Source organism: Tamandua tetradactyla, chromosome 16 (genome assembly GCF_023851605.1).
Source record: "Tamandua tetradactyla isolate mTamTet1 chromosome 16, mTamTet1.pri, whole genome shotgun sequence".
Taxonomy (NCBI): Eukaryota; Metazoa; Chordata; class Mammalia; order Pilosa; family Myrmecophagidae; genus Tamandua; species Tamandua tetradactyla.
The window spans coordinates 18,837,527-18,850,914 of NC_135342.1; the positions used below are offsets into that span (position 1 = coordinate 18,837,527).

Here is a 13,388-nt window from a genome sequence, read left to right on the forward strand (position 1 = left end):
GAGTAATCAAGACTCACCTGGAATGGGTGAAGTCACATTTCTCTCTTCAAAAGTTCATACTCACAATTGGGTGAGTCACATCTCCATGGAGATAGCCTAATCAAGTTTCCAACCTACCTTATTGAATAGGGATTAGAAGAAACCGTTGCTCTTACAAGATTGATTAGGATAAAACTTGGCTTTTCCAGGGCATATAAACTCTTTCAAACTGCCCCAGCTCTATTTAACCTTCCTGTTCATGAGCAGGGAATGTCTTTCCACATATTTAGATCTTGTCTGATTTCTTTTAGTTATGTAGTTTTCTTTGTACAAGTCCTTTACATCTCTAGTTAAGTTCATTCTTAAATACTTGATTCTTTTGGCTGTTAATTTAAATAGAATTTTTTCCTTAACTTACTCCTCAGTTCATTGCTTGTGTATAGAAACTACTGATTTTTGCATGTTAATTTTATATCCTGCCACCTTGCTGAATTTGTTTATTAGCTCAAATAAATTTGTTTTAGATTCAGGAATTGTTCATTTCAGTGCATCCAGCAAAAGAATCCACCACCTTTGTCCAGTTACACAGGGTGGTAATGGCCCTTGGAGTGACACCACTAGTCCTTCAGGTTTCCCTACATCTCTCCTGCAGTTCAGGAGGTTCCCAAGACCACCCTCAGGTTTAGTGTCTTTCACTTGTAGATTCTCTATTTTTTACACTTTGCTTCCTCAAAGAAAAAAAGTTTTGTTTTGTTTTTTTTAAAGACTATTTCCATAGTGCAAGCTTTGCTTTTCTGTCCTATAGGGTCACTTTCTTTTTAATGTTAGTATACCTAATGAAGCTGAATGTGAGAATGATAGAGGGAGGAGTGCTGGGGGCACAAATTAAATCAGAAGCAAATATAGATGATAAACACTGAGATGGTATAATCGAGGAATGCCTAAAGTGTACAGTGATAGTGACTAAATGCACAAATTAAAAATTGTTTTTGCATAAGGAAGAACAAAGGAACATCAGTATAGCAGGGTGTTGAAAATAGATGGTAATTCATATTTTAAAACTTTAATTTATATGTAAGACTAAAGCAAAAATGTTTATTTGATACAAAATTAATATTTTGAATAGTGCATTTCCTAATATACGTTATGTGGACAGTTTAATTGAACACCATAAGTTCATGGAACCTTGAGTAGGGTATGAGATTTTGTAGGTTTGTCCAGAATGATGCCCCAATAAATCCCGGGGTGATTTGAACAGTGAATAAAAAAGTATTTGCAAAGTCCCCTTGTGGGAATGTCAAGAAAAGGGGAAAATTCAACTTACCCATGTGGAGAATTCCTGATATTCTCATAAGCAGTGGGGACAACCAAAGCAATAGACTGAGCCCTCAATCTTGGGGTTTGTTCATATCCCCACAAAGGATAGGCTAAGCCTACTTGAAATCAGGCCTAAGAGTCACCTCCAGAGAACCTCTTTTGTTGCTCAGATGTGACCTCTTTCAGCCAACATGACAAGCAAACTCACTGCCCTCCCCCTCTCTACATGGGGCATGACTCCCAGAGGTATAAACCTTCCTGGCAACGCAGGGCAGAAATCCTAGGATGAACTGGGACTCAGCATCAAGGGATTGAGAAAATCTTCTCCACCAAAAAAGGGGAAAAGAGAAATGAGACAAAATAAAGTGTCAATGACTGAGAGATTTCAAATGGAGTCAAGAGGTTATCCTGGAGACTATTCTTACGCATTATATAGGTATCCCCTTTTTAGTTAAGGTATTATGGAGAGGCTGGAAGGAAATGCCTGAAAATGTAGAGCTGTGTTCTAGTAGCCAGGTTTCTTGAAGATGATTGTACGGTGATACAGTTTTCGCCATGTGATTGTGTGATTATGAAAACTTTGTGTCTGATGCTCCTTTTATACACGGTATGGACAGATGTGTAAAATATATGGATTAAAAAAATTCCAATTATTTTCTCATAAGCTTTAAGAAATGAATAAAACAAAACGGAATCTTACAATAATAGGACCAGGGAAGCCACTCAAACCCAACCCTCTTTGGCCAAGCAGAGAGGCCAGCTTGGCGGGAAGCACAGGCCAGCAGGCATTCTGGGAAGTGTAGTCCAGGAGGCCCACGAAATCTGAGGCGTTTCCGCCTAGGCATTCTGGGAAGTGTAGTCCTGGAGCTGTTTGTAGTCGGAGGCACTTCCGCTCCAGGAAGGCGAGGTCCGGACTGTGATTGCTCCCAGGGAGGTGAGGCGACCCGACACACCTTCCCGGCCTGGGCGTGAGGCCAGCGGTGACCCAGTCCTTGGCCTCAGGCAACAAAAACCGTAGCCAGCGGCAGGAAACCCGGGCTGAGAGTCAGCGGCGGCGGGTTGCGTCCCCTCGGTGTTGCCTCCCGTGTTGTGGGCGGGCTCGCGTCTTGCATCGCGTTTAAGGGTCTCCCGCGCTCTTCGCCGCCACAACCTTCCTTCCCGACCTACCAACCAGCCCTGCTTTTAATTAGTGGTAAAATATTGGGCGAGTTGTTTAATCTCTCCTTGTCTCAGCTTCCATATGACTAAAAAGAGCTAGTCTTCCTAATAGTGCACGTTCTCATGAGAGTTAAGTGAGATATGTAAAGAGCTTAAAATCGCGCCTAATATATAGCAGAATGTTGGATATTACTATTAATTATAATACGCAGACGGGCGTTCTGTTTGGAAGCTCCTGTAAAGCCCAGGGTGGGGTCGGAAGTTCACCTGCTGCGCCACTGCCCTTGGTCCTTGCCCGGAGCAGGGTTGTTTCAGGTTTCCTGGGCTTCTATCTCCACCTGGATCCTGGGGAATGCCGTCAGATTTATCTTGGTCAGAGACACAATCACGATCACGCCTTTGCAGAGTGCCGGACATATAGCAAAGCCTTAAGTATCCACTACAGTTGTGTCGTTTTTAACCCTGTGTTGTTAATTTAGATGTGACATGATTTTTTAGAGTGACTTAGGGTTTTATTAGTCATCTTCATGTGTATTGGAAAAGAGGGTTTGAAAGTTGAGGCTCTTGCCACTTGATAAAATTTAGAAGTAATCACATATATTCAGGGGAAGAATGTCCACGGCTATTTGATGATCATTATCAAAGGAACAAACTATATGTGAGAAATCTGTATGTCCGAATTACAGATTTTTCTGAGGTAAATTCTGGCTCAGAGTAGAGCAGTCATTTATGAATTCTTGGTTTCTTAAAAGATTCATTTTCTGAAAGGCGCATTTGTAAGGTCATTTCTGTGAGGCCTGAAAATACTGAATTGTCTGAAGCTGTAAGTAATTAAGGAATATGAGCACTATTATTATCAGTATTTACAGGGGAATGAATTGGAGCACAAGATGATTATAACTTGTGCAAGTCTGGCACTTCTAGTAAATAGAAAATAATTAAAAATGCAATAATTTGAGCCTGGGCATTTTGGTCTCAGTACATTATACTGTCCTTCTGCCTCTCGTTTTCTCTGGTACCAGAGTTCAGAGGGATTACTGTAGGACCTACAAGCAGCAGTTGGGTTGGGGCAGTTATGCAGATTGTTAGTGACCAAAGGCATCTGGCTGAGGGGGCCCAGTCGTAGCTGGAATCCAGCTCCTCTTCTCACTAAGCTGTGCACAAATGCGTCTGCCTAAAGAAAGGAGCACCTCTTTCTAGGCACAAAAGTGCCATTTTGTCTAGCAGCATCCCTAGGGTTTCTCTCATAATGTTTTTCCCTTCCCCAGTTCTGCCTTCTCAGAACTTTGCCTTTCCCCAGAATGAGAAGGAGAAAAATGTCCAAGTACCAGGTAAGTTGGGTTTGCTTTTCTGTTCCTTATTTCACAAAGATTGGGCACGTTTTTCTCCTGCTTGGGAAAGATAAAAGGGAACAAAAGGAATGAGGATTTGTTTTATGCCAGGCTCTTGCTTTTGTTTATTTCCAAATAGTAGTGTAAAAAGCGAAAGAAAACTAAAAAAAAAATTAAAACCATCTCCCAGATTAAAATTGTGTTTACCAGTCAGCTGTTTTTATTTTCTGTTTCACTTGTATTTAACAGTTTACCTAATTTTATTTTTCCCATTTTGTAGATGTGTCAGTGGTTTATGAATTTTGCTGTTATAAAGAACTTTGGGATGGCAGTTTCCCTACATTCAACCTTTCTTCCCAAAGAGGAATTCTGAGAATTCTAGCATTTTTTGTCCTTAAAATTCTAGGGACTCAATTATTTTCTCATATGTAATGTGTCACATTTTCTGGAAAAAATGTCCAAAGTTTGCCTTGGAACAGAAGGGTCCAACTGATGCTGAGCTTAAAATAATTTTTAATTGTTTTCAAACAAGAATAGCTAGATTATTTAATTTTAAGTTAAATTGGATATATATTAAGCTAACTATTTTATTCATTAGCATGTTAGTATATTTTAATGAGGTATGTACTTAATTTTAAAAGTCTAATAGCACTATGCTACTTGCAGGCATTGTCTCCCGGTAGTACCTGAATGAGCACATAGCTGCTCTTATCTGTATTTTAAACATAAGTATATTTGTAAACCTTCAGATACTTATTCAAAGCCACTCAGTCCCAGCTGACACTAATTTTTCATTGCTTAAGCCAGGGGTTTCATGTGTTCCATTTAAAAATGGAACACATGAAAAGAGACCCAGAGTAAAAAAGAGTTTTTCACTGTATAAGTACCTTGTATATCCTGAATACAAGGTATTCTGAAAATAACATTGCCCTGCCCCTGGTTCCCTTTCTTAAAGCCTGAGTTTTCTTTGCCAGGTGTGTCAGCTAGTTTTTTGGTACATAGATGCTCAGGGCTCCAACCAAACCAGATGCGTAGATGAGTAGAGTCTTTAGATCAAAAACTGAAATTAAAACACCATACGCAAAGATATAAGACAAATAAGAAATAAGAGTGGAAGTGGGAATGTGTATATGCTAGAAAACAGCCTGATAATCCCAATAAGAATCTTCCTGGTGTATAAGATTCCCCACCAGGATTATGGGCAAAGGGAAAAAACAGTATATGGAAGTGTGCATTTGTGTGTGTGTATCAAAGGATGGTCTTCCTTAAAAATTTAATGAGTGGAAATTTTAAACAAGAGCTGTTTTTATCCCTTATCAAATTATCCAAGATTTAAAAAAATCAGATAATATCTAGTTTGGGCCAGAATATAGGAAAATCAGGGACACTAGTAATTTCTTGCAAGAAGAGTTAATTGGAGAAATTGCCATTATCCTAGCCAAATTGTAAAGGTCCATTTTGTTTTAAGTCCATATTTTTTTAAAGTGCAATTACCCCTTCTTGGTATAGGAAATAACCAGACAAGCTGGCTGAGACCTGTGTAAAAATTTGCTTTTTGCAGCATTGTTTATAAATTAAAAATTGTACAGTTAATGAAATTGTGCATTATTTGCAATGGTTAAAGAGATTGTAGCTCTTCAGTATAATGGACTGCCATGCAGCCATGAGTGGCATGAAACGATGACAACGTTGGCAATAGTGATGGCTAATATTTATTGAGCACTTACTGTATACCAAGCACTGTTCTAAGTCCTTAACATATATTTACTAATTTAATCCCTACAAGGGCCATCTGATATTGGCACTATCATATACATGAAGAAATTGAGATATTGGGAACTGAAGTAATTGTCCAGTGTCTCAGAGCTTGTTAGTAATGGACAGATCCCTGTGGGATGTGAACTGAAGCAGTCTGCAGAGCCCTGACACTGGGAATGCTGCTCCAGTTCACAGACATGGTGTCTTCCTTGAGTACACAGAAAGAATGGCATACCCACCCCAGAAGGTTCCTGGAGGCCTGTGAGATTGACAGGTGTTAACAAAATAGTGGCACTTCCCCATGAGAGAAGAAAGGCACTACCAAACCCTGTTGGGACTAAATTAGCATAAAATTTCTTGTGAAGTTTGGCATTATCAAGTTTTAAAATGTGTACGCCATGATTTAACAATTACAGTTCTAGGAATTTAGTTATACAAAGGGTGCCATGTTAAATGTAGAAGGTATTTTCTTTTTCATTTTTTTATTTTCAGGATTTTTGGTGTGATTGTGGATAGAGAAGAGGAGGAACTCTACAAAAAGTTAGCTTAGGTTCCTACACATCCTATCCGCCTTCTCGGTGCTGCCCTTCTTCCAGTGGACGTTGTCTATAAGGTTAAGGTTACGTGTGTTTGGTGTTGTAGCAGGCGGTGACATTCAAGGATGTGGCTGTGGCCTTCACTGAAGAGGAGCTGGGGCTGCTGGACTCTGCCCAGAGGAAGCTATACCGAGATGTGATGCTGGAGAACTTCAGGAATCTGGTTTCAGTGGGTGAGGACAGGCACCCTCTATAATTGAGCATCATCCCCTGGTGCAGAATTTCTTAGACTTGGTACTATTAATATTTGGGGCCAGATAATTCTTTGTGGGGGGGGGGGAGCTGTCCTGGATATTGCAGCATATTTAGCAGATCCTTGGCCTCTACCCACTAGTTCAAAGATCTGGAGTACTTAGGACCCTGTGTTTTCTGATCCCTTTGTAGTCTAGAAAAAAGACATTTCCGGTCTTTGTCCCAAGGCAAAAGTTGTCTTTTGTTAAATGACCTGAAAATGTGCAGTTTTGCTTGGCTGCTCCTGTCTCAATAGTTCATATATCCTTTTTACAATTATAAGTCATGATCCATTGATAGGTGTGAAATTAATTTAGTGAAAGTGCATCAGCATTTTTGTAATAAAGTAGACTATAGTAGGCAATATTATATAGTGCACTTCAACAATAACTGTAGCTGCTTGCAATAAGGATGTGAGACTCTGGTAAGGATGTGGTAAAAACAAACATTGTTTAGAAACAGGCCATTAATATTTTATTTGTTATTTGTTTATTTAGAAACAGTATACATATAATATAGATGTATGCTGGCTTATTGTTTTAGTTTGTCAAGCTGCTGGAATGCAATATACCAGAAATGGAATGGCTCTTTTTTTTTTGGTTGAGCAGGTACCAGGAGTTGAACCTGGGTCTCTGGTATGGCAGGCAAGAACTCTGCCTGCTGAGCCATGTGGCCACCTGGGATGGCTTTTAAAAAGGAAATTTAAGTTGCTAATTTACAATTCTAAGGCCAGAGAAGTGTCCAAACTAAGGCATCCAAAGAAAGATACCTTAACTCCAAAAAAAGGGCTGATGATGTTTGGGGTTCTCTCTCAGCTGGGAAGGCACAATGATGATGTCAGCTGGCTTTCTCTACCTGCTTCTGGAGCGGCTTCCTCTGGGGCGCTTTCTTTCTTCATCTCCAAAGATCTCTGGCTGTGTGGGCTCCCAAGCTTTTTCCAAAATGGTTCCCTCTTAAAGGACTCTAGTAAGCCACCTGTCCTGGAATGGGTAGAGAGACAGCTCAATGGAAACCACCTAATCAAAAGGTACTACCCACAACTGGGTGGGTCACATCTCCATGGAAACAATCAAAAAGATCCCACCCAGCAATATTGAATGAGGATTAAAGAACGTGGTTTTCCTGGGGCACATTTCAAGCCAGTGCACTTATGATATTAAATATATTTCTTACAGTGGGTCACAATGAAAGATGTTTGAGAAACACTGCTTAAAGCAAAGGTGGTGGGGCTTAGATTATGGAATTAGAACCAAAATATTTCCATAATCTTTGTCTTTAATGTTTCCACTTAAACAGATCTCCTTGTGTTTTCACAGGGTTTCAGTCCTTCAAACCAGATATAATATTCCAGTTGGAGCAAGAGGAAAAACTGTGGATGAAGGAGATTCAAACCCAAAGGGGTAGGCATTTAGGTGAGAACGTGTAGCTGGGAGTCCTCATGGGTAACAGCTTGGTTACTCTGCCTCTATTTTGGAGAGACTCTTCCCACAGTTACCAGAGAGACCCTTGGTAGTTGCCATATCACTCCTCCGCTTCAAACCTTCCAATGACTTCTCATTTCAATCAAAGTAAAATCTAAAGTATTTAAAGGGCTTGAAAGATACTGTAGTATTTATTCACTCATTCTGCTTTCTCATTCTACATTTTTCTCATCATTTTCTCCTCCCTTTGTCTGTCCAGCCTCACTTCTTTCTGAAATCTTCTAATTATGCTTCTGTGTCAGGGCTTTTTACCTCCTTTTTATTTTTGGCTAGAATGCTATGCTATTGTCCAGGAAGTGCAAGGATAGTTCAGTGGTAGAATTCTCACCTGCCATGCGGGAGACCCAAATTCGATTCCTGATCCATGCACTTTCCCCCAAAAAACAAACAAACAAAATATAACAAGCAAACAAAAATTCAACAAATGGTGCTGAAATAACAGGATACTTTACATGGAAAAATAATGAAATGTGACCCTGCCAAACAGCATACAAAAAAAAAAAGAATGCTATTGTCCGTAAATGTCTTAATCCCTTTCTTATTTCATTCACATTACTAATCAGATGTCATTTTATCAGAGGCCCTCTCTGACCACTCTATTCCATTTTCCCTTCACTCTTTGTGCCCTTAACTCACCTTCTTTTGTATCTAAGCACTGCCACCAGCAGGCATATTAGCATATATTCTTGCTTGCTTGTTTATTACCTCTCCTGACTGGAATATAATCTCCATGAAAGCAGGGTTTTTATCTGTTTTGTTCACTGCTAATCCTTGGTTACTAGAAAAGCTCAGGTATATAATAGTATTCAGGAAATATTTAATACATCAAGTGAGTGAATGAATGAAGTAATGCCTGTGTGGACTTCACAGTCTCCATTATTCCTGGTGTATGATTGAGGGTTATTCCAGCACGTTTTTTTTTTTTGTCTTCTGATCAATGCCTAGCTTAATTCCAATTTTAGAGACATTTGAATATGCATATTTAATAATCTCAAAAGATAAAATAACCAGCCAATCAAGGTCATGAGAGAATACAGCCTAATTAAACACCAAAACAAAAGTTCACTATCACCATATTTTGAAATACTGATTGTTTTTCATGCTGGCAGTTTCAAGTTAGACTGTAGCCCATTTGGTGAGGGCTGCCTTATCTGCCTTCCCAGCTGGCCAGTCATCTCATGTATCCACCCGTGCACTCCTCTCTAGCCCTCTCTCCTAATACTTAAACAATCACATGATCTAAGTAAAGTTCTCTTGTAGCAGTTTAACATAAAATATTTATTAAGTCTTGACATTTTGTAGTATTATTGAAGCCGCAAGAATCTGATTTCAAAAATCACTGAGAGTTGTGTAGGTAAGTCAAGTCCTAGCCAGGATAAGAGAAGAAAATTAGAGAGTGTTGAAATCTGAGTATATTCCAGTGTAATTTGCATACTAAAGGCAATAAACTTAACATTTATTATCGGCGAAATGAGGAGTACTTTATGTGCATTTAAAATCACAATAGTCCTGGCCGCTGGGTGTCATAATTATGTTTTATTTATTTATTTTTTTGATGAGATGAAATGTGTGCTTTAGAAGAAAAGTCATATAGCTTGTAAGTGAGACAGTCAGGATTTGAAGTCCATTTGCTCTTATAGAGCCCTTGTTTTAATGCTTGTTAACATTTTTATAAGCACCTGGACCGCCAGTTTGGTGTGCTCTGGAAGGTTGTAACATCTACTACAAAAGTGAAAGAGTTTAAAACTTATAAAGCAAAAAATTAATTCTGGAATGCATATACATTTTAGATGATATGATCAATTATATTAATTAATCATATAATCTACCACTAAACTAAAGGACACATGTGATTAAAAAAATGATTTAATGGAATACCATTTGTAATCCCACAGTTCAGTTCCATTTTAACACTCATTCCCAAATCGTTTTTCTGTTATTGAATATCGAATTAGCCAAGTAAAACAGTTAACTCGCTGCTTTCTCTTTCCCTCCCCTCCCCACGTTGATGATCTGTTTTTATTCCTTTCCATGACTTTAAACTTTTTATTGTGGAAAAACTAAAATACAAATCAAGTAGAGAAAACAGTATAGATGATACACCCACATCCACACTCACACCCGCACACATATTACTACTTCAACAATCATCACCTTTCTGTATTTCCTGTTTTGTCTCTCCCCCAACTTTTTTTTTTTCATCCCCCAACTTTTGCTTTTACTGGGTTATGTCTTATTACCCACAAGCATATCATTATCTGTCTACAGCAGTAACTCTTTCTGTCCTGTGGTTGTTTCGGGCTCCTTTATGTCTATTTTATACTTTAGATTATAATCCAAGATCACATTATTTATTTTGTTATTCACATTGTTCCTACTTGGACTATTGGGAGCTTGTTCAGGTTGGTCCCAGTATCCCTTTAACATGCCCCCATCCTTATGTTTTTTTGAGCACTTCCTTGCTTTCTGGCACTACAAGATGCTTCACCCTCATTTGTGTTTTTCTGGTCATAGTCCTCAAATGAGCCATTTGTCCAAGGACCCTCGGCTCCTTTTATTTGGAGATAGATTTTAGAAACCTTGGCGCTAGTCAAATACACTTTTAAACAACTTTATGAAGATACAGTTTACATATATATTAAAATTCACCCTTTTTAAAAAATAAAATTATAATTTTGAAATAACTTTAGGTGTACAATAAAGTTGGATAGAGCATGTGGAGAGTTCCCACAAATCCCCTCTCCCAGGTTCTTTTACCTTGGAATATCTGTCAAAACTAAGAAATTGGCATTGGTACAGAACTGTTAAGTAAACTCCAGGTCTTATTTGGATTTCATCAGTTTTTCTCTGAATGTCCAATCCAGGAAACCACATTGCACTTTGTTTTCATGTCTCCTCAGTCTCCTATGGATTGTAACAGTTTCTCATTCTTTTTGATTTTTTTTTTTCCTGTGGGCAGGCACCTGGAATTGAACGGGTTCCCTGCATGGCAGGTGAGGACTCTGCCTGCTGAGCCACGATGGCCCAACCCTTTCTGATTTTTATGACCTTGATAGTCTTGAGGAAGTTGACCCATTTTTAAGTGTACAGTTTGATGAGTTGACAGATATATTCAGATATGTAATCAATACCACAAACAATAAAGACCATTCCATTTTCTCAAAAGATTCATTCAGGCCCATTTACATTCAGTCTTTTTCCCTCTCCCCTGACTCAGGCACTACTAATATGCTTTCTGTCACTGTTTTGGTTTCAGATATTTACACCAATGAGTCAGTCAATTTTGTGCCTGTCTTCTTTCTTTTTGTTATGTCTTCCTAATGAATTGTCCCTTTTATTAATACATAGTGTCCTTCTTTGTCTCCTTAATTGTTTTATATTTGAAGTCTAATTTGCCTGATTGTGGTTTGCATGGAATATCTTTTCCAACCTTTGATTTTCAACCATTGTTTGTCCTGGGGTCTTAAGTGAGTCTCTTATAGACAGCATATAGATGGATCCTGATTTTTGTTTTTTATTTTATTTTTATTAAGTCTGCCAATCTATGTCTTTTGATTGGGAATTTAATCCATTAGAATTTAATGTTATTACTGTAAAGGCTGTACTTTATTCAACCCTTTTGTTCTTTTGGATTTTATCTGTCATATCTTATTTTTTTCTCTCCTTTAACCCTATTGGTTACCATTCCTGCTAATCTTCATTTCTACACCCTTCTCCAAACCTCTGTATCCTGTCTTTTCCTGTCTGCCTGTAGTGCTCCCTTTAGTATTTCTTGTAGAGCAGGTTTCTCGTTCATGAATGCTCTCAGTGTCTATTTATCTGCAAATATTTTAAACTCTCCCTCATTGTTGAAGGACGGTTTTGCCAGATGTAGAATTCTTTGCTGGCAGTTCTTCTATTTCAGTATCTTAAGACCTACTGTCTTCTCACCTCCATGTTTCTGCAGAGAGATCTGAATTTAGTCTTACTGAGCGTCCCTTATATGTGATGGATTGCTTTTCTCTTGCTGCTTTCAGAATTTTTTCTTTGTCTTTGACATTTGACAGTCTGATTAGTAAGTGTCTTGAGGTAGGTCTATTTGGAGCTGTTCTATTTGTGTTATGCTATGCTTCTTGGATCTGTAGTTTTATGTCTTTCTTAAGAGATAGGAAATTTTCAGTGATTATATCCTCCAATGTTCTCTCTGTTCCTTTCCCCATCTCTTCTCCTTTTGGGACACCCATAACATGTATATATATGCACTTCATATGTCATTCAGTTCTGAGACCCAGGTCATATTTTTCTATTTTCCTTATCTGTTTTTTGGTATGCTATATGACGGGGTCACATTTCATTCTTTTTCCATGTGAGTATCCTGTTATTGCAGCACCATTTGTTTTTTGTTTGTTTGTTTATTTTAGGGGAAAGTGCAAGGGCTGGGAATCGAACCCTGGTCTCCTACGTGGAGTGGCAGGCAAGAATTTTACCACTGAACTACCCTCACACCCCCCATCTGTTTTTTTTATGTAGGATTTCAGATGTGCTGTTCTCTAGTTCACTAATCCTTTCTTCTGCCTCTTCACATCTGCTGTTGTATGTCTCTACTGTTTTTCATTTCTTCTACTGTCCCTTTCATTTCCATAAGTTCTGCCATTTGTCTTTTCAAGCTTTCAAGTTCTTCTGTATGGACACCTAATGTCTTCTTTTTGTGTGTGTGTGTGCTGTATGACAGCATCACATTTCATTATTTTTCCATGTGAGTATCCAGTTATTGCAGTACCATTTGTTGAATTTTTTGTTTGTTTGTTTGGTTTTCTTGTTTGTTTTGCTTTTTTGTTTGTTTTTTTGGGGGAAGTGCATGGACTGGGAATCTGAAGTCTTCTTTATATCCTTCATCTCTTTTTCCACATTTTCCTCCATTTAAGTGAATTTATTTAAAAGATTTGTTTGAACATTGTTAATTAGATGTTTCAATTCCTGTATCTCAATTGAGGCATTAGTTTGTTTCTTTGGCTGGGCCATATCTTTGCTCTTCCTGGTATGAGTTGTGATTTTTTTGCAGTGTTGGGACATCTCAATTTCTTGCTTAGTTTATTCTAAGGTCATTTTCTCACTTTTGCCCAGGGTTTTCCTGTTGGTTGAATTTGTTCTCTATCTGCTCATCTCTCTCACTGGCCGGTTGTCAGATTAGCTGTCCCCAATTTCCCCACAAAACCGGGCACCTACTGTGGCCTACCTCTGCCTCAAGGGTGGGGGTAGTAGGCATTGGTTACCACAACAATGTTTCTGTTTGTGGGTGCAACAAGTCTACTCTTTCCCAGTGGTGCTGTTTTTTACCACCCTGTAAGACCTAGGTTTGCTTTAGGGCACTGCTTTAATATTTGGGTTGTCTGTGTTTCTCAGCCAAAATGGGGGCAGGTTCTTGTGCTGGGGGTCTAGACCTGCTCCAGTCGGACTGAAATAATTTTCTGGATAGTCACTGAAAAAGGCCTTCAATTTCCTTGCATTTCTGGTCTGTGGAGCAAATGGCTCTGTTTGATGACTTGATTGTCCTCAGA

The 13,388-nt window shown here is 38.7% G+C and overlaps 1 protein-coding gene across 5 annotated transcripts in view; it reads left to right on the plus strand.

The window, feature by feature from the left end:
• The first annotated feature begins 2,154 nt into the window (after positions 1–2,154).
• ZNF235 (zinc finger protein 235) overlaps positions 2,155–13,388 on the plus strand; it is a 62,597-nt gene continuing 51,363 nt past the window's right edge. Inside the window, exons 1-4 of one of the 5 annotated variants that reach the window (XM_077131519.1) lie at positions 2,155–2,230; positions 3,723–3,785; positions 6,186–6,312; positions 7,687–7,782. In XM_077131519.1, coding sequence (XP_076987634.1) covers positions 3,756–3,785; positions 6,186–6,312; positions 7,687–7,782 — 253 coding nt within the window. In that variant the 5' untranslated portion in view covers positions 2,155–2,230; positions 3,723–3,755. The remainder of the gene's footprint in view (positions 2,231–3,722; positions 3,786–6,185; positions 6,313–7,686; positions 7,783–13,388) is intronic. The other 4 variants (XM_077131520.1, XM_077131521.1, XM_077131522.1 and 1 more) reach the window with 4 other exon arrangements.